Genomic DNA, 21201 nt, shown 5'->3' on the forward strand with positions numbered 1-21201 from the left:
CTCTGCTGAGATCTCTCTCTTTCACATTGTTGCCTCATTATTCTGACTTAGGCATTGGAGGGTCCCTCATCGGAAACTCTTCGTTAAGTAGACTTCTTGCAGGCCACCCAGCAGAGGAGACCAGTGCTCGATGCCTCAACCAGCCTGTTCAGCTCACCTCCAGCAATCTTAAAGTCGTCCGAGATGTACTCCCACCTCGATCCAATTTCGGCGGCAATAAAGAGGAATATATATATATATATATATATATATATATATATATATATATATATATATATTATATTACATTACATTATATCTATCTATCTACATATAAATATATGGAGATGGAGGGGTTGGAGTAAGGTAGCGGGAGGTTGGAGAGATGGTCATGGCTAGAGGGCAACTAGAGGACGATAGCGATGAATAGGTGAGCAGGTACATGGAGGAGCGATAGTTAGGGGTAGCGTTGGTGCGACTAAAAAGCTAATTATAATAAATTATATTTTACAATTTATATATAATAAATAAATAAATAATATAAATATATATAGTATATAATGATAGGTCAAGATGGGTCGAGTTGGGTTAGGTTAAAAAATATCTAAAGTCTAAGCCTGACCTGATTATATGTTGGACCAGAAAAATTTAGCCCAGGTCGACCCAAATGACTGAAAACCCCAATCCAACCCCAGCAGAAAGCGGATCTGGTTGGGCCGGGTTGGGCCTGATGGGCGGGGCCTAGTTTGCTCAGATCTGAATATATCGGAGGCTCCTGATTACCCACGAGGCGTTAAAGCGGGTCGGCAAGATGGAATGGTCGGTTGCTCTGTAAAAAAATCGTCGGGAAAGAGGGCGCCAGTAGCGAATAACCTTTCCTCGGCTTAATTACAACGCACGGTAGAGGGAATCTTCCCAAAAGAAAAATCCTTCGCCGACCATCTCCTCTCTCTCGCGCTGCTGCGCTGTTCCGCAAGTCTCTCTCCCCGGAAATGGAAACTGCGTCTTCCTCCAGCGCCGTCCCGGAACTCGCCGGCGCCTCCGCCACTCTCCGCCGCAATCGGATCCTCTCCAGCAAGCTATACGTCGATGTGCCCCTCTCCAAGGTGACGGATTTCTTTTTATTCCTCCAACGATGACTTCTCCTAATCTCTAACAAGGAATTAGTTCTTTGTATCTCTTGGTTCCAGGTTCCGCTGATCTACTCGACTTCCTACGACATAGCATTTCTTGGAATCGAGAAGCTGTAAGCATATGTTGGTTTGCGAATTCTTGTGAATTCCGTTTGTTTTTGGTACATGTTGTATAGTTCTGGAACAGAAGTGGGGTTTAGCTGCTTCTTGTTTCATCTGGATCACTACAGATTACTATTTCTGAAAAAAAAAAATCATTACAGTTTCCTCCACTTCTTGTTTAAGTGGCTGTTCAATCGAAGTATTGGTTCTTGATTTGTGAATTATTGTTGAATCCTACCCTTCTTTTTCATGTATGTGTTTTATAGTCTTGGAAAAAAAGGGTTTTTGGTTTCTTGTTTCATCTGAATCGTGTAGAGACTGTTTTCTTTTTGTCCCCCCCTCAAAAATCTCGGATTTGTCGTTTTTATGTGGGTCATCAATGAGAAGTTATTTGTTTTTGGTTTGTGGATCCTGGTGAATTCTGCCCATCTATTTTTGGCTTATGATTTGGTAATCTTGGAAAAGAATTAAGGTTTAGTTCATTTTCGTTTAATCTAAATTGCATGTTTTTTTTATAAAGAAAATCTTGTTTTACTCTTTTAGGCAAGGTCTGCCGAACCGGGCCAAACCGCCCGGTTCAGGCAGTACCAAGCCAACACATTGCGAAGCTGGGTCGGTTCGCCATTTCAATTCGGTTCTAGCCCGTAGGGCCCGGAACTGCAAAGGAACCAAAGGGCCGGAACTAGAAAGAAATCGGCTGGAACCGGTCTTTTTTAGACTGAAACCGGCCGGTTCAATGCCGACTCGGTGCGAACCGGCCGGTTCGATGCCGACTCTACTCGGTTTCGAATCGGGTTGATTGTGTCGCACTATTCCATTTCCATACCGAACCGTACCGACCGCTGACCTTTATGGGTTCCGGTACCGGTTCGGCGGTCCTTGCTTTTAGGTGGTTCTTGGAGGATAAATTATTGGTTTTTGGTTCATGAATCCTAATGAGTTCTGCCCTTCTTTCAGAATTCAGGTAGATGATTTAGTCTTGGAAAAGAATCGGGTTTAGTTGCTTCCTGTTTCATCTGAATCTTCCGGAGACAACCACAACAGCTTTTTCCTACTTTTTGTTTTACCCTTTTAAGTGGTTCATACATAAAATGTTATGGGTTTTTGGTTTGTGAATACTGGTGAATCAGAGTTTAGTTCTTGCTTCATCTTAATCACAGGGAGACAGCAGTCTCTTCTACTTCTTGCTTACTCTTTTCAGTGTTTCATCAGTGAGAATCTATTGCTGAACTACAGAGATGACAAACATATCAGGGTAAATCCAGTTTGGAAGTTAGATGTATAATCTTGTATTGGAATGGTTTCTGTCCCTCTGGAAAATAGAACTCTACCATTAGTTGCAATAAAAGGTCTCACGAATTATGCTAAAGACTAGCACATATTAGATACCAAAAGTCAACAACTACTTGTGCATTCTAACCTTACATTTTATGATTCAAATGGACTAGAATGACTGACATAATGAACTGAATGACAGTTGTAAGCAGCTGCTTTGTGAACAGCAGCTCATGCCTTTGAAACTTATGCTGAATATTGATGCACTGTGGAGCATGGGTACCTAAGTTGCTCATGGCATGACAATTTGTCAATTGTTAGCAAGTAAATATGGTGAATGTTAGAGATATAAGTCTTTGTGCTTGCCAAAGGTGGAGATAGCACATTATTGATAAAATTTGATAAATTCAATGGATGATAGAAAGATCATTCATAGAAATTGTTGGCCTAGGATTCATATGGAATTTGGAGTTGGAAAATGTGTGGTTAGAAGTAAACATGAGTTTTGTAGTTCAATTTATGAATCAAAAAGGTGTATGCATGGGAGAAACGTTAAGATACTAGGATCTAATGAAATATTAGGTATCATTATTTAGAAACTTGGTTAATTAACTCTAGAAGTGTACTTCATGGGATATATGAATTTATGCTGTAATTTGTGGTATTCATTATATTAATGAAGGAATTGATACATTCATTTCACCCATTTGTAATTATTCATGTACCACTATGAAATAGTTGGGAGCTTCAGCAGAAAGATAACACTATTATACAAGTTGGATTTTTGTCTTAAAAAGCCAGGAATATGGAGGTTATTCATTCTTAGGTTTTTGAAGGAAATGTTCACAATATGATTCACACTGAGTACTATTATCTTAGAGAATCAGTCTTATGATATGTTATCATGAAGTCAATTGATGGTGGTATCAAAAAGAATATGTTAGAAGCAAGGTATGCTGAACCGACAGGCACCGGTACGGTACAACATATAAAAATGGTCTTGTACTTATACTGGTGCGAACCGGGCCGGTTCGCACGAGCCCAACCGTATTTTTTCCGCGCGCCCACGTGCGGGGAAGAGTGCAGGGCAGCGCGCCCCGTGCGCGGGGAAGAGTGCCCACGCGGGCTCCAGCTCACGTGGGCCACTTAATGCTACAGAGTGCCATTTAACACGTCCGCGGACGTAGAGCGGCGCACGATTCCCCGCGCAGGAAGGAACCGCGCCCGTGCGCGGTTCCCCGCCTGGGGCAGTGCGCCCGCGGGCTGGCTTCCCCAGTGGGGAATCGCGCCCGCGCGCGGTTCCCCACCTGGGGCAGTGCGCCCACGCAGGCTGCCAGCCCGCGTGGGCTATTTAATGCCACTCTGTCGCGGACGCGCGTAGACGCGTTGTTTTTTTATTTTTTTTGCTTTTTTTTTTGACGTCCGCGCGCGCGTGGCCGCGGACGCGCACGTCTCCGGTTCGGTACCAATTCCAACCGGTACCGGTGCTCACCGGTACGTCGGTACCATCGGTCCGGCAAAACTTGGTTAGAAGCAACACTACAATCAATATGCACTTACATGGAAAAGCAATGCAAGTTATTGGATTAATTTTAGTGAGACAAGAAAGTTTCGAGTTCTTGTGGTTCACAGCAATGTTGGCCTAAATGTTCTTTCTCTTTTCACTTTTGGATGGTTGATATTTAGCAAATGTTAAAGTTGATGATTACAAGATACCACAATGTGAATATATTTGTTATTCTGGATATAGTGTCAAAGCAAAGATAGATGAAGACATCTAAAAGTGTTAATTTAGAGAGGATGAAATGAAGTATTTACAGGGTTTTATGTGTGATAACAACTAACTTTCAAAATCAAGGAACAAAATTAGTGGATATGCATTAGATTGGTGATGTTTTAACATTTAAGGTCTAGTGTTAGATGAATTTTGTGATAGATGTGTGGTGATATTTGAAAGAGAGCACTAGAAATGAGGATGCTAGAGGAAGTGGAGGTGTCATCCTAGTTGAGGATAAAGTAGTGGTGAGATGTTTGAGAAGGAATGCCAATATGCAAAAGATTTGAAATTTCGGGAGAGGAGAGTGCCATAATGTGCAAGTCTTAAAACGTTATGACACCCTGATTAGGAATTTCTAGCCAACCTCAAATTTTTATGATGGATTTGGCTGGTTTGGTTGTGCTTATGAACAATCCCTTAGGGATCCACATGTATCTCAGCTATAGATGCTAGGTTCTGGAAATCTGTGGTCATGGTTTGGTTCCTTGTAGCCTCACCAATGGAAGGAGGAAATCTTTGACTAAGATTTTATTTTAATGCCGGCCTCTAATATATGACTGCATGACAGTTCAATCTTTCTTGATGACGGGCATCCTAGATTGAGATAATTAGGACCAACAGGTTAATGAAAAGAAAACATTCTTGGAATCTTCCTTCATGAAGGCTGTAACTTCAAACTGTTGTATTTCATTCTGGCCTAAGGAGAGAGCTAGTTGGTTCTGTTCTCAACCTTTCAAAAGACTGACATGGTCCCTCTTGGAAAAGGGTTCAGTACTGAATCACTATACAAGTTGAAGGCAAATCATTTTCATTTTATCCCTGATGATAAATCACATTGTTTGTTTCTTCACATTATTCAAATTTCCATTGGGCCTCAAGGAGGTGCTTTGGATCATTATATATTTTTGCTATCTGCATATTAATGCAAGGGAAAAATATCGCTTTAGAAATTAAGGAAAAATTGTTTGTGAATGAAAATCATTTTTTTCTTAATAATAGTACCTATAACATCATTAGAAGATAAAGACATCTAATATTTCCAATAGCTGAAGTCATCTTGTCCTCCATAAAGAGATTATAAGTTTTCAACAGAATTATTTGATGTTCTTATTCTTTTGCTGAAATACGCCAGTATATTGTGTAGGCATCCTTTTGATTCTTCAAAATGGGGTCGTATTTGCAAGTTCCTGATTAAAGAAGGTGTTTTAGACTGGTCTCGAATTGTAGAACCATTAGAAGCTTCAAAGGATGATTTGCTGGTGGTAAGAACCTGTATTTTGCATGAGATATGATCTGTTAGGGTGTTTTTGAGTAATTAACATAAATTCTTTAATCAGGTTCACTCAGAAGCATACCTGAGCAGTCTTAAAAGCAGTTTAACAGTTTCCATTATTATTGAGGTAATGCTTATTTAGTTTCCATGGGAATTTGTATGCTCTACACTGTAAATTTTCAACTGAAGTTTTAAGTATTAGTACATAATAAATGATGTGTGCACTGCATTCGACCCATAGGCAGTTTAATGCCCACTGAGCATGACATGGTTGCTAGTTTCAAAACCATAATTTTGAATACTAGAAGAGGAAAAAATGATGGATTAAATTATGTTTATTGCTTGCTCCAGCAAGCACTGAATATGTTATTTTTTTTCTTTTCTTTTGCAATTATTTATGAACCTTTAACATGGGTGGAACATGTTCAACATGCATGTAGGCTTTAAATACACATGACAAAAGAGACATTTGGTAGTGGTCATATATTTGTTGTTATCATTTATTACAAATGCATACATACTAACATCAGTTAGTATTTTTCAACACTTATTTTTCTTCTACTTATTCATTATGAAAGTCTGATTTGAATGTATATTAATTGCAGTGGAAGATCTCCAAGTTATAGGTAGACTCAGTTGTGTGTTTTCATTCACTTTAGGCATTTTGAACTATGCATTTTTTGTTCATTTTGGTAATGAATTTCTTATGTCCTTTATCACCCAAAATCAATTAGTGATGAATATATCGATGATGAAGTGATCAATTTCATCTTATCTTAGGTACCCCCTGTTGCAATCCTTCCAAACTGTCTTGTGCAGCATAAAGTGCTTTATCCATTCCGCAAACAGGTTAGTGTTTTCTTATCTTTATATTTGCTTATCTGATAAATTTGAAATTAATGAGGTACTAAATTATAAAGTTTGCAGGTTGGGGGTTCAATCTTGGCAGCTAAACTTGCAATAGAGCGAGGATGGGCCATTAATGTTGGTGGGGGATTCCACCATTGTTCGGCAGAGAAAGGAGGTGGATTTTGTGCATATGCTGACATTTCTCTTTGTATTCACTTTGCCTTTGTTCGTTTGAATATTTCGAGGTAAGAGGTTTGCTAATTAAAAGAATCAATTGATGCGATTTGTAGAATTTTTCTTTCACAAAGATGATATAAAACGAATGTATTATAATTTCCATAGTTTCACTTTGCCTTTGTTCATTTGAATATTTCGAGGTAAGAGGTTTGCTGATTAAAAGAATCAATTGATGGGCTTTGTAGAATTTTTCTTTCACAGAGATAATATAAAATGAATATATTATAATTTCCAAAGTTTTCTTAAGATGTCTTATTCTGCATGGCTGCAATTTGTGCAGGGTAATGATTATTGATCTTGATGCTCACCAAGGAAATGGCCATGAAATAGACTTCTCTGATGACAGTATGCCTTATTTTTCTCTAAGAATTTTGGCATTAATAATTCTGTTCTAAAATTGCTCTCACATTATCTTTACTTGCAGGAAGAGTTTATATTTTGGACATCTACAACTCTGGAATATATCCTTTTGTAAGCAATATCCTTTAGATATATTTTTTTAACTAGTTTTGAGCATTGACCATCACTTCTTTGTAGTTGCTGAACTGCTTTTGTTAAATTATCAAATAAGGGCACCGTGTAAGGACTAAAATAGGCCCACGGCTTCCATGATTCAGACCCAAGAATTGGTTTTTGTTTAATATTTAAATTAGATTTGACTCATTTACTGAAAGGGTTTGATTTATCTGATATAGTTTGTTGGACTTTGGATAGAGGTCTACGCAGAACTATCTGATTTTAGACGTATATAGTTTCCTAACTTAACCAATCTACACGTGGCGTCATATTTGATCCACTACTCCATGCCGGCTTTATTTGTGTTTGGGTCTACCAAACTCAGTTGCTTTGCTGCATAAGTTACATATGAAAAATAGAAACAAGGTTTATCACAACCAAGGTCTGCAAAACCAGTACCGAGAACCATACCGGTACGTTATCAGTTTGGTATTGTACAGTGGTGGTATGGTACAGTATGCACCCCATACCGAGATAAGCTTCCAACACTTTTTCTCACTCTCAGTCATGGTACCACTCAAAACCAGGTGGTACAGGACAATTCCACTTGGTTCGGCTCATATATTAAATCGAACCTGGGTACCATACCAATACCTTATTGATATGGTACAATGCCTGCAATATGGGTCGGTATGGGTTGATACGGCATTGCTTGATCCCAACAACTTGATCTTGGACACCATGTTGCCGTTGATGCATATACTTGGATAAGTCTTTCTCCCCCTCCCCAATGAGAGAAAAGATGGGAGACCAACCTGTACAATGACTATCTAGATCTAAATTCTTGGGGATGCACCACCAAAACTTGAACCCAGAATCTCTGGTTGTTACGATAAGTTTGCTAAAATGGGACATTTCTTTATATCATTTCTTACTATTGCTCAAATCTTCTCACATGCCACACCCCTGCCCCAGCCTGATCAACCCAAAGGAAAGGTTTTCTTCAAGTGAACTTGTAAACTTGTTTCCACATCCTCGTCTTTGTTATTCTCATCTAAAGCTTGTACGTCCCACTTTAATGTGCTTCTGTTTTCTTTTGTTCTACCCTCTCTGCCCCCCACCCAAAAAAAATGTAGTTATCTCTTATTGGTTCATTTTTTTATATAAGGATTTATGATTTCATTTACAGGATCTTGAGGCTAGGAGGTACATCGACCAGAAAGTTGAATTACTAGTGAGTTAAATGTGTCCCTGCACCCCCCCTCCCCAACCCCAATTTATATTGCTAGTCATGTAGCAAGTTGTTTTTTTTTTCATCTTATTTTGTTGTGGTGATGTATCAAGTTTTATTTTGATCCCAGTTTTTGTTTAACTTCTCCCCTTGTACATCTGCATGTTGATAGAGTGGGACTAAAACAAATGAGTATTTGGAGCAATTGGATAAAGCACTTGAGGTACATTTGTATCGCATTGTGTTTTGAATTTGTCTGTTATGCTAATCTTTCTCTACTTTGATCAATGTTATTCACAAGCATTGGTTGTAGATGTCGATGGAATCAGGGTTATTGCTATAAATGGTCATTAATCTAGAGCATGCTAATGCTCTATTTAGTCAATTAATACAATGACATGTTGCTGATAAATTAAAATTTCCAAATGGATGCGTTGCAGAGAACTTGTGGGTTGCCATGTTAAAGCTCTGGTCTTTGTGAGTTAAAAATTTGTTGCCATAGTTGTCAACATGGAAAAGAATTTGGTAGAACAACTTTCAACAAAATATACAGGATTGCAGGTAATACAGAACAAGCTTGGTTTTATGACGAATCCTACATATACCAGCCAAAGAACTGTTTATTGTTTCTTTACTAAGAACAAGCTCGTGTTCTGCAAAATATAACTTCTAAAGGTTGTATGATAAGATATTGCGGGATACCATTCTTGAACCATTGAGGAAGTCATTTCCCCCTCTTGTGGTGTTGGTGGATTTGTGACTGCCTAATAACAAAAAGGTTCTTTAGCTTTGACAAGTGGGAAGTTTTGTGAACTGCTGCAGAAGTTTTAGGTATTCAAGACAGAGGAATACATCACCTTTTCATGTAGTTAGAATCAATATCAGTATGTCATCTGCTATATGTGGATGATACTCTGGTGTTACCATGATGCCTAACAAATAGGACTTGCTCCAGGAATGCTTGAAGTTATTTCTGATTTCTAGGCAAATTTTCCGAAGTTTGCAGTGATCAGAATCTTACTGGCTAAAGAGATGGTACTTGATAGAGATGAGGTTTGTTGTTGCGCTAAGGCCTTCCCTCTTGTTTGCGGATAGTGTTTCAAATTGAAACATAAATTGTATTGTGCTTGGGTTATTTACTGCTTTAAAGTTGTCTCATGTGGTACTTCATGAATAAAGCCATCTGACCAAGAGCATTGCCTTTCTACGGTGCATCTTATCTTGGCTGGAGTTAATGTGAATAATGAGCTTAAATGGTTGAGAACAATCGGACAATATTTAGATTTTTAGACCATCTGTAGTCGAAGGCCTATGCCTATTTGGTATAAGTTCCCTTGGTAGACAACTGAACTGGCATATGATGCAGTCCCTAAAGGAATAGACCTGCGATGAGGAGGAAGTGGATTTGCAATGGGGAATCTACCTTAAAGGATGCAAGATATTTCATGGAATGATTCTGATGCAACGGTATGGTAAATTACTATCTTAGGTGGAAAATCTAAGACATTAGCCTACATGAGGATGGGAGATCTGAGAAATTCTGGATCGTCAATTTTTGGAACTTGTTATGGTTCAACAAGGCTTACATTATTAGGGATATAATCATTGATAGAAACAATGACAGATGCATTCATGAAGAATGATCCATTTAAATGGAGCAAGGCTGTGTTTTTGTGATTGTGTCTCTATGCCAAGAATTAACTGATGCAACATTTTCCATGGGAAAGCTACAGAGTTTTTTGCATTCTGGATAAATAAATTTCAGACATATTTTGAAATAATGTGCTCTAGGTCAAAAAGTTTTGACTATTGTAAGTGCATCATTTGTGGTCTATCTGCTACTGCTCTGTCTTTGATGAAAAATACATTCATTTGTCTCTTTGATTGAAAAATATATGTGCAAGCTTCATTATTACATATAAATTAAAAATTATGTCTATTTAGAGTATGAATTTTTAAATTTGGGTTGCAGGTTGCTGGAAATAACTTCAATCCTGAGTTGGTTGTGTACAATGCTGGCACTGATATTCTCGATGGAGATCCCTTGGGCAGATTGAAGGTATATTCCTGTTTGTATTTATATTTTGTTTGTCAAAGCATGTGCATCTTCAAACTTATTTTGTTTATTTGATTTACACTACAAACACACATTCACATGCGCACACATAGGGCTATATTGCTTCCGTTGGACCAACTTCTAAATTGGTCGTACTCTGAAAAAGACTCAAATACGTCATGTTCTGCATTGCCATGTGATGAAAAACATGAATGTTATTTTGATTTTTTTCGCTTATATAGTGAATTCATTAAGTTTTTTGGTACAATCACTGTAACAATCATCGCATCAATGGAAGGAACAAAATACCTTGAAAAGTAAGGTATACGATTCTTTTCCCCAGCTGGATCAACTTACAATCTGGTCAAGAATATATAGTATATACTGATGCAGAATGATGATCAATTTGAAAGAATGATCTAAGGAGTGTTTTCTTCACTAAATTTGATATTTAAAACCATTTATGTGCTGTAATTTTTTGAAAGGATTAAAAGGAATATTGGAGCGGTGGGAATCTGGGGCAGGAGCTTGGTAGGGAGGAATAATATGTCAAGAAATTCTGTCTGCATATTGTTTAAATTCTTGTGTGATCTGTGGGTGTTAGCCAGCCTCCATGTTATGGTGCATAACTACTTTATTGGTATCTCGTTGTGCAGGTCAGTCCTGAGGGAGTTTCAATCAGAGATGAAAAGGTATTCAGATTTGCCAGGGAAAGAAACGTACCTCTTCTAATGCTTACGTCAGGTGATTAGATGCAGGCTTTTGTACCTACGGGCTGTTTTGACCACAGTAAATCATTTATCCCTATTAATACTATGTTTTTTCAGGTGGCTATATGAAGTCGAGTGCTCAAGTTATAGCAGATTCAATTATCAACCTTTCAGGAAAAAAACTGATAGATTTGGATAGCCCTCTTAGGAGAAAATAATGGTAAATATTTTTTTTCACTAAAATGTATATTTTGAGAAAAGAATGATGATCAAATGCGGCAGTAATGACATGTGAAAACGCATTTTTGTATAGATATATCCAGATGTTTACATAGTTCACGTGTAAATTATGGACACTCTTTGCTGCTATTGTACAAAAATTTCAAGGAGATGCGGCTATTGGAGGACCATATTCTCTTAATGATATCATCAAATGATACCATGACAATATGCCCTTACTCATTTTATACAGTGTATTTTTGTAGCGGAAGAAGTTTTCGTTCTATATACTTTTTGCTTCTGCATTTATGTTCTATTCATTACTGTCCCAGGATCCATCATTCAATCTACATTTATGTTCTATTCAATCTAATTCAATCTACATTTATATACTTTTTGCTTGTGCATTATGTTCTATTGAATCTACATTTATGTTCACCAAGCTTGACATCACACAGCAGAAAATCTGCGGAGCGGTTGCAAGAACAGAAGTAGGAAATGTTTTTTCTCTTATTTCTTATCCCCGTTTCTGATTTTTATTTTATATGTTTGGTGTTAATTATTTTCTGTATTCCTTTGATTAATTAACCAAGTCATATGTACCTTATAAACCCGAATCACTATGCTATTAAAATATTGTTTACCTGTTTATGAATAGCTGCTGCTTGGCATTTGCATGACATTTATGCTTACATTGTAGCTTAAAGTTTCAGTGATTCTTGGTCTAATCTACTGTGTCATGGAATTTTAGTTTTAGTATGGCCAAGTAGATGCTAGTAATCTTGGAATTATGCCAACTACTTTTAGTTGCTACTCAACATCATCAAATGCTTAACCATAGGCAAGGCTAATGGATTACGCCTATGGAAGATGTCTGCAAGAGGTATTTTCGAGTACATATGTTGGATTCTTGGTGAGTTTTAGATGCCAGCTCACTATTTTATCCTCATGTCGAATATATCCGCCAAGTTGATGTTACCTGCATGGATTACATAAACTCCGAGTTATATCTTTTTACGTTCTTTGAGCATTGCTCATCTCAATGAAGCTTTACATCCCATAGTGTGCCCTGTTGGATTCAAACAAATTCACACGTCATTATATCTTAACCTTTTGAACATCAAGCAGTAACACAATAAATTGTCCGCTGGATGGCCAACTGCATCGGACGTTCCTGCTTGTGAGACCAGCATTTTTGGTGACCTCTTAACCTTTTGGCAATTAATCTCATAGAAGTATCTTTACAGGCCTACAAAATTCAGAAAATATGAATTTAACACAATAAAACAAACCTTTTGGCTAATATTTCTGTTCTCCTTTGTTGTCAATTTGTGTTTACAAAGGTAGGATACGTACAACGACTGTGGCTGTTAAAATGCCAAGAGGTTCACTGAAGAATTTTTTGGGGATGTATAGTGGACTTCTTAAGCTGTAAGCTTTGTCTCATCCATGCAGAAAAACTTAAGCTCTAAGCTGTCTCATTCATTCGAACCTGGCAAAATGGATTCATTAGCGTCATAAAGTAATATTACTCATGAAGTCCATATTGAAACAAATATCTTCCGGTTTTCTCTATGCTGTTGAGATAACAATAGCTAAAAATAAACACCTCCTGTACGAAAAATACCATTTACTTCCGCTAAGTTATTTCTAAAACTTTTCATTTTTTTTTTTTTTTTTAGGAATACAAAAGAAAGGGAGGAGGAAGGGATAAGCCATCCCCGCGTAGCAGCTTCTACTAAGTCTCCATCTCGCCGGGAGAACACGCCGATCAGTTTTATTCAGTGGGTCCGGCTAGTTACCCTGACTTTTTATTTTCCTTCACAAAAACTTACAAGTGTTAATTAATATCCATTTTGGTCTTCATAATGCCGCGTAAAAGGTGCCCATTTGCCAGCCCGTGCCGGCCTTGTCTTTTCTTTATTTTATGGTTCCGTCCCCATCACGGTAATTGACCAACGGTGGATTGTGAAACCCATCCCCCCTTTCCCGTCGCCGTCAAGTTCCCCTTCTTCTATCGGACCCCCACCCCCTCCTTGGTTTCTTCCTTCCCCAATTCCCCATTCCATTCCGTCGATCATCGCGGAGATGACTACCTATGGGACGATCCCGACCTCTTCCGGCGGCGCCGCCACACCTCTGGATTTCATTTCCCGCGCCAAGGAGCGGGGAAGAGAGGCCCTGGCGACGCGCCGCCCGTGGCGGGAGGTGGCCGATATCCACGCCATCAGCCTCCCGCCGAGTCTCGGGGAGGCGTACCTCCGGATCCGGACCAACCTGGGCTACTTCGCCATGAACTACGCCATCATCGTCCTCCTTATCGTCTTCCTCAGCCTCCTCTGGCATCCCGTGTCCCTCATCGTCTTCATGGTTATGATGGCTCTCTGGCTCTTCCTCTACTTCCTGCGCGACGAGCCCCTCGTCATCCTCGGCCGCACGATCGGCGACCGCACGGTCCTGATCGTGCTCGCCCTCGTGACCCTGGGGGTGCTGCTTCTTACCAACGCCACGCTCAACATCCTGGTCTCGTTCCTGGTGGGGCTGCTGGTGGTGGTTCTCCACGCGGCGCTGCGACGGACCGATGACCTCTTCATGGAGGAGGAGGAGGCGGCGGGGCCAGGCCGATGGTACACCGTCGTCGGGGAGCCCGCCAAGCTGTCCCCATCCGTTTCCTCCTAGTAGAACAACAACCGCCATCGCCCACGCACCAGGCTTGTATGCGTTTTCATATGCGATGACTGCTACTTCTTCTATTCTTGATTAGTACCGCAGCTTATTTGTGCTCATCATGTGTTCGTTCTTTTATTTCCATGGTTGAATTAGTCTTCCGTCTTCTTTTCCCTTCTTTTTAATAATTCGTTAGCTTGGTGGATCGGACATTATCGCATTAAATTCTTTCTACAACCATGCATTATATCCTTCCCCTTCTCCCATATTTCTTCCTCTTATTCTCACGGATCAGCAGTGCTGGGCTTTCTCTGTATTTCAGTGATAGCAGAGAACTAGAGGCTTCTCTGTGTTGTCGCAGTCGTGCATCTTCCTTGACGGGTGATCCAAAAATAGCAATTAGTTATCCGTTGTGTAAATTTGTCCGTCAATATATTAAGGCATGGGTTTTGGTGGGGAGTACCTTTCCGTGGGTCTCATCTTCGTTATTTTCCGACTTAAATACTGTGGACAATACTCTGGATATGTGCGTGATCTCATACCGCATCATACACAAACAGTTTTTCCGACGACAAAATTCTACGGAAGCCTAAGAACAAGGTAGATGGATGAATGATGATTCCTGCTTGCATTTTTGTCCATTTGACGACTGTGAAGTTGTACAGAAGCTCTCTGAGGAAGAAGAACTCTCGATGACTGGATGCGTCCATCCAGATGGAGCCGAGAGAATTAAAATGGGGAACAGCTATCCCCTCGCCTAACTGCATTCATCGGGCCATAAGCTCCTTTTTTTACTGTTTCTCCACATCCCGTTTGGGCGTCCGGTAGCAAGTTCCAGATCGCACTCACCTAGGTCTTGTGGAAGGTGGTGATTGTCATCGACCCAAATTTGTAGGACTTTTTCCTTCGGATTGGAGACTGGGACCGGTGGCCATGTATTCTTGTTTGTGTCCTCAGAAAAAAAGGTCGCTTGCATGGGCAACAAACACATGGTGGGTGGGCACACTGTCTGCCCTCTTGCTTGTGGAAATCTCGAGAGCGAAACGAAGAACTCCAAGACTTGGGAGTCACCTGGTAACTTGGGATGAAGATGGGAAATTTTGATCAAATTTTAAGGAGGTGTTTAATGATTCTGACATCGGTGCGTAAGGATAACGCGGCATATTAAAGTAATATGCATTTGTACTTGAGAGTTTAGGGCTGCTGGTAGGGGATTTGGTTATTGCTCGCAAACTAATAATCCACTACCATGTTTGATATTTCTTACATCTTTGGATGGGAAGGATTGCTTTGGCTGAAACAGCCATCAAAAAGAGGTTGCTTTAGACTCCAGAGAATGATTTTAGGTTTAATGTTTTCAAGGTCATTTTCTGGATTATCTTAAAAGGTGACACCAAGATGAACTCGGAGTGATTGATCGCAGCTGAGGAACAATGTAGAAAATACAGGGATATCTTGATGCATAATAATCAAGATACTAGAATTATCAATCGATATTGTAAATGAGATTGATTACGGTAACAATTGATTAATATCTGATATCCAGAAAATCCATAATAATGAGTAGCAAAAGATACAGTTTTGAGGGAAAATGCACACTGTGTTTACTGAGTTCAATAAAAGCACAAATAAATAACATTGGCGAGCCCTAGTTGAGATTGGAAACAATCATTCGCTGCTGGCTTGGGTGTTCAATCTTTTTTGACTGGAGTTTGAATTGAGTTATGGTACGTAGGTTGCTGCAGAAAAAAGGCCACGCACTACATTGCTCCACGTTCCCTAATATTGTACAATGTTGATGATTACATTAAAAACGAAGCTGTATCAAGTCAAACTGAATGGTCTTCCGCCTGGGGAAAGGCAACACCGCCCTGCAGTCAAGTATCGCCTCTGTTGGTTTTTTTTTTTTTTTGCTTAGAACAGGTGCTTCATACAGTACGTGTGTGAATACACCTAATAAGATCAAAATACAGTAACTCACGGAGTGCCGATGGCAACTCCCCCTCTTCTGACCAAAGAGCATACCCTGAATGGTGGGCCACGAAGGCAGCTACCCAATCGGCTGCCCCGTTGGCCTCCCTAAATACATGCTTGGCCTGGATGGCCATCCCATCTCTCATCATCGCCACAATATCGCGGATCAAGGGGTGGTCTGTGTCCCCGCCCCTCAGCCCCCTCTGAATCCACCGGATGACAGTGGCCGAGTCACCCTCTAGCACAATCGAGCTGGCCCGCAGAATAAACCGTGCATGACGAAGATCTGCCCAGGCTGCACGCAGCTCTGCTCCGGGAACCGATGTATCAAACAAGTGGCAGCCACCTGCAGCTACTGCCCTAGCATGCGGGTCCCGTATGACAAAGCCTGCACCGCCACAAGTGCCGCCATCCAAAACCGACCCATCGAAGTTGACCTTGAGGAAGCTCGGGGTGGGGGCTCCCAGGTGAAAAACACCATCCGAGGAGCTGCCGAAGCAAAAGAGGAGCCCCAGGTGTCCCAAGCTGTCAAAGGTCTGTCCGTAGGTAGGGTGGCCCTGATCTCTGTGGCCTGTGCCCGAGCAAGCTCTGCCACAAACCTCGGTGACATCCTACGCTCGCCAAGAGTGCGAGCGTTCGTAGCCAACCAAATCTGATATGCTGTGCAACTCGCTCTGATACCCTCATCGCGAGTTTGTGAACTGGCTAACCACTGTCGTATCACTCCGAGAAACTGTAATCGCGCACTCCGCGCCCCCTGCTGGATCCCAGTCCACTGCCATGTCGCCCTCGCCCATGTACACTGGAAGAGCACATGGTCCACTGACTCCTCAACTCCACACGTCTCACACTCTGTCGAGACCCCCCAGCCATGCCTGCTCAACTCGGCTCTCGTCGGAAGGCGGTCCCAACATATCTTCCATAGGAAGAGAGCTATCCTCGGGTGAAGACCCGACCTCCAAGTCCAGGTGCAGTCCGGCCCCGGCTCGTGTCCCGCCGAAATAATGCGGGAGAGATCACCTAATCTGACATTGGCCCGGCTCGAGGTGCCCCAGACCCTGATGTCCGGCCCCCCACATCCGGGTAACGGGAGGGACCGAATCCTCGCAGCTAGGTGAGCCCCAAACAACAACCTAAGTCTGGCCTCATCCCACTCTGCCCCTCCTGGGACTAGTAGGTCACACACCCGTAACCCCTCCACTGCCTCGGTGTGAACCATAGTCGGCCAGCAACTCAGGGGAAGGGAGTCCACCCATGAATCGCCGGTCACATCGATACTCCGGCCGTCTCTAATCAAACATCTGGTATGCGCCAATACAGATGGCATGTACCTCCTGATCTCGCGCCACATGAAGGAGACTCGGCGCCCCCCTCCCCCCGCCGCCACTGAAACCCCCCGACCATATCTGGCTGCCATCACCTGGCTCCAGAGGCCATGTGGCTCTAATAAGAACCGAGCCGCGTGCCGAGCAAGGAGCGCCTTGGTTTTCCCCCAACGCATCGTACGCGAAGGTAAACTGTGATGTACCCTGGCATTTGGTATCCATGATAGCCATGGATCATAACCTTTGCTATGGGAGGATGCGACCTTTATGAGACTTCTGTACGAATGATGGAGCCGCAGGCGGCCTGAAAGGGGGTCAATATATGCCATCAGAATCCAAAAGTAAACAGCATTTGACCGACAAACAATTTTGGGACCATCATTTTTTTGGATTAACAGCTGCTGCCCTAATGCCCTCTCTTAGGGATGGCTAAATGACAATTTCCAAGATGTCTATATATATCATACATGGTAAACGTTGACTAAATAATAGTACCACCTGTTCTTAGTTTGTATCGTACTACCATCTCCTATCCTCTAAGTAGGGCTGTCAACGCGCCGAGCCGAGCCCGAGCCTGGGAGAGCTCGGCTCGGCTCGTTTCACAGAAGCTCAGGCTCGGGCTCGGGCTCGAGCTCGATAACAAGCTCTATTTTGGGCTCGAGCTCGGGCTTGCTTGGCAAAGCAAAGGCTCGGGTTTGAGCTCGTAAAGCTCGTTTCAATTACGAGCTCTAGAACGAATCCGAGCTCGGGCTTGTAATCGGGCTCGAGCTCAGGCTCGGGCTCGATAACAAGCTATTTTTCTCTATGTGATTAGATTTTTATGAATTATGGTGCTGAAATAAAATTTTTCAGTGGAAGACTAGAGCTCGTTTGGGCTCGTGAGCTGCTCGGGCTCGGGCTCGAGTGTAAACGAGCCTCATATTGGGCTCGGGCTCGGGCTCGTTTGACTACCGAGCCGAGCCCGAGCCGAGCTTTTACCGAGCCGAGCTCGAGCAGCTCGGCTCATTAACAGCCCTACCTCTAAGCAAAAGCCGGATACGTGGATTCATTTTCATATTCGAATCCATCTGAATTTAGATAGAATTTTGAGCATTTGATTGATATTCGTATCCGTATTTATATTTATAGAAGAAAAATACATAGAAATATTAATTGATAGCTATCTAATCAGTATCCGAATATCTAATTTTATTTTTGATCCTATTTAATTTTATATAGAACTCATAAACTTTTTAAGAAAAATAAATAACTACATAACATGCTATTAACCTGATTTATCACCTGCTTAGTAATATTTTTAATTTTATGGTCATAAAATTTAATTATTCGACTTATGTCCGTATTTATATCCATACTTTTGGTATCCAATTTGGATCCATACCTCTTTAAAATAAATATGGATATAAATTTTTACATCCGATTAATATTTATATCTGTATCTGTATTCACCAAATAAAAATAAATATGGATATAGATATATATTAATATCCGATCCAATTTTAGCTCTAAGTTTGGGAGTTTTGATTTTGATGAACCTAGCCTCTCCTTACAACCCTCAATTAATTAATTTCGTTAATTCTGTCTACAGTGGCTTGACCCGCATGGGAGTCCAAACTCCATCTTAGATGGGGTTGGGTGGGTACTAGCTCAATAAATTGTAGCTTTGATAACATACACGTGCTAAAAAGCAAAATTCTAGAAAACATGTCGCGTCATGAAGAGCTGTGTATAAAATCTTTCCTAAATTTGGGCTCGTTTGGTTCGCGGAAAACATTTTTCTTCCTAGAAATATAATTCCTGGGAAGTAGATTCCTAAAAAGAGGATGTCTGAGAAAATACTTTTGGCATGTTTAGTTAACCATGGAAAAGTAACAGATTTTTAGAGTGCTTATGTTTGGTTAACCATCCACTTTCCTGGAAAAGCTATGTATAATTCCTATTATACCCTTAATAAAAATTAGATATTTAATGCCTCTTTAATGCTGTAGGGCCTTTTTGAAAAAAAATAAAAATAGAGTGATTTTTATCTCATGGGAAGGTAACTTTTCCATGTTTCTCATGGAAAAGACTTTTTCATGAAATGTGGGAATCATATTCCTATGGGAATACAACGTTTTTATCTCTCTCTTTCGAAAACTCCAACCAAACAAGAGGCATCTCATTATTTTTCCGTTGACCACACTTTTCCTCCTTTTTCCGTGAACCAAACGAGCCCTTTGAGGTAAGGCATCGAGGTAGAGTTTATGCAGGGCACTTGTAGGCTTTCTTGGTTATTTAAGAGTGCTAGAGAGGCCATAAGGGAGGCAGCCTTCTATGCCAAGACCTTGGAGCGAATACAAGGCTACAACAAACGTGCGTTCACAAATAGTTGCTTTGATCTGGGAACGTGAGCGTAGTGATGGATGAAAGCAGCATGGTTATGTTGTCAAAGCCACGCTCCGTGATATTTGGATGATGGTAAGAGAGGGCGTTATATTTCAGGCTATGCATGTATATCGTGAAGCTAACGGGGCGGCCGACTAGGTAGCAGCATATGTAGCGAGCCACTCAGGAGGCACTCTATGGACTGAGAAGGGTGAGATATCCGGAACACTTCATAACCTTTTATTTTTCGATTCTATTGAATGGATTTGTACCTGTGATGTATGAAATGCCCATTTTAGCAAAAAAAAAATAAAAAAAAAAAACAAAAAATGTGCTCGAGCGGCAGCTGAAGAATAATAAATCTTGGCATGTCCTTGTATTTCTTTTACTTCAAGGAAACAAGAAGAAAGGAGATGGATCAAAGGTTAAAAAGATAGGAAGCCCCAAGAGTTTCATGCTCTCCTTCTTTTCTATTTTATTTTTTCTAATTCCATCAAATTATCTTTGCCTTTCTCTATTTTAATTCTCAATAGGCAATACATCTATTTGTGTCCCTTTTTTATTTAGTACCTAATATAATACACGCAAGTTTCAACGCGATTCTTTTCCAAATATTTTATTCGAGTTCGATCCACAGTGCCATGAGATGGCTTGTTATTTTATATATTTTTTCTTTTTTGTTGGGTGATGGATATGGATGTGATAGGCTGATTGGTTAAGTTGGGTTCATAAAAATCAAACATATAACTTAACTATGACTAGGCTTTTTCACCTCAAAGAACATAGAATTAGGTTGGGTAAGAATTTACCAGAGCCAGACTTGGAGACAAAAGGTTTTATGGATCTATTTTTTGACCCAAACTTGAGCACAGACATAGATTCGGGCTAAGTCCTGGTCAAATCTAGATAGATATGAGCCTGTGGGCATTAGTGATCGCCCTAAGTTGATCCTAACTTTGTATATCTATATAAGATGAATATATCAAATATCACCATGAAGATGGCTCCATTTAATTTCAACTTATTGAGATTTATCAAATCTCTTTTTTTTTCTTTTTTATTATTCTATTATAATTTGTTTCTGGGGTTTGGGTTGAATCTTTCAAGTGAAATAATTATTGATCTTCTTTTGCGATGTTATTTGTTGGATCACACCCCATGCAGTTCTCAAAGCACCCCAAACTCTCTCATTTTGATCAGCCTGCATAGATCTCAAAGCGGCGTTTGAGCAGCATGAAGGAAGATAAATCATTCTTTCACACGAAAGATATAGCCTCTACCCTTGTTTGGGTGCCTTGTGGTTTGTCTTAGTAAATATATCCATTTGTCTAACAACTAGAAATTCTGGGATAGTGTATTATAAATATTGGGATCTAGATACTTATTATGTAGGTGAATCTCTTCTCTTTTTATTTCTCAAAAAGTGGGAAAACATTTTAGCCTCTCTCTCTCTACAAAGGTGTCTAATATGTAAATTCAATCAAATATCAAGTGTTCAATATATTGGGATCGATGGTTTTTGTCATGCCCCCATCTGCGTGGAGCATGTGAGGCACTGCTCAGATCCCTTTCCG

General features: G+C 40.6%; 2 protein-coding genes across 5 annotated transcripts; both read left to right on the forward strand.

The window, feature by feature from the left end:
* Positions 1 to 782: 782 nt before the first annotated feature.
* On the forward strand, positions 783 to 11585 carry LOC103702046 (histone deacetylase 2). Of its 4 annotated transcripts, XM_008784330.4 has the most exons (13): positions 783 to 1085; positions 1170 to 1225; positions 5411 to 5528; positions 5604 to 5666; positions 6320 to 6388; positions 6467 to 6633; positions 6906 to 6970; positions 7050 to 7096; positions 8271 to 8315; positions 8485 to 8535; positions 10285 to 10371; positions 11025 to 11112; positions 11196 to 11585. In XM_008784330.4, the coding sequence occupies exons 1-13, from the start codon at positions 972 to 974 to the stop codon at positions 11294 to 11296; spliced, it is 1071 nt and encodes a 356-aa protein (XP_008782552.2). In that variant the 5' UTR covers positions 783 to 971; the 3' UTR covers positions 11297 to 11585. The 4 variants fall into 4 exon arrangements, with proteins under 4 accessions (XP_008782552.2, XP_008782553.2, XP_008782555.2 ...); XM_008784331.4 differs by lacking the exon at positions 8485 to 8535; XM_008784333.4 differs by lacking the exons at positions 8271 to 8315; positions 8485 to 8535.
* Positions 11586 to 13313: 1728 nt separating this feature from the next.
* LOC103702045 (PRA1 family protein F3-like) lies at positions 13314 to 14216 on the forward strand. The gene has a single exon (XM_008784329.4). The coding sequence runs from the start codon at positions 13386 to 13388 to the stop codon at positions 13974 to 13976; it is 591 nt and encodes a 196-aa protein (XP_008782551.1). The 5' UTR covers positions 13314 to 13385; the 3' UTR covers positions 13977 to 14216.
* The last annotated feature ends 6985 nt before the right edge of the window (positions 14217 to 21201 follow it).

This window comes from Phoenix dactylifera, chromosome 8, assembly GCF_009389715.1.
Source record: "Phoenix dactylifera cultivar Barhee BC4 chromosome 8, palm_55x_up_171113_PBpolish2nd_filt_p, whole genome shotgun sequence".
NCBI classification, from domain to species: Eukaryota; Viridiplantae; Streptophyta; class Magnoliopsida; order Arecales; family Arecaceae; genus Phoenix; species Phoenix dactylifera.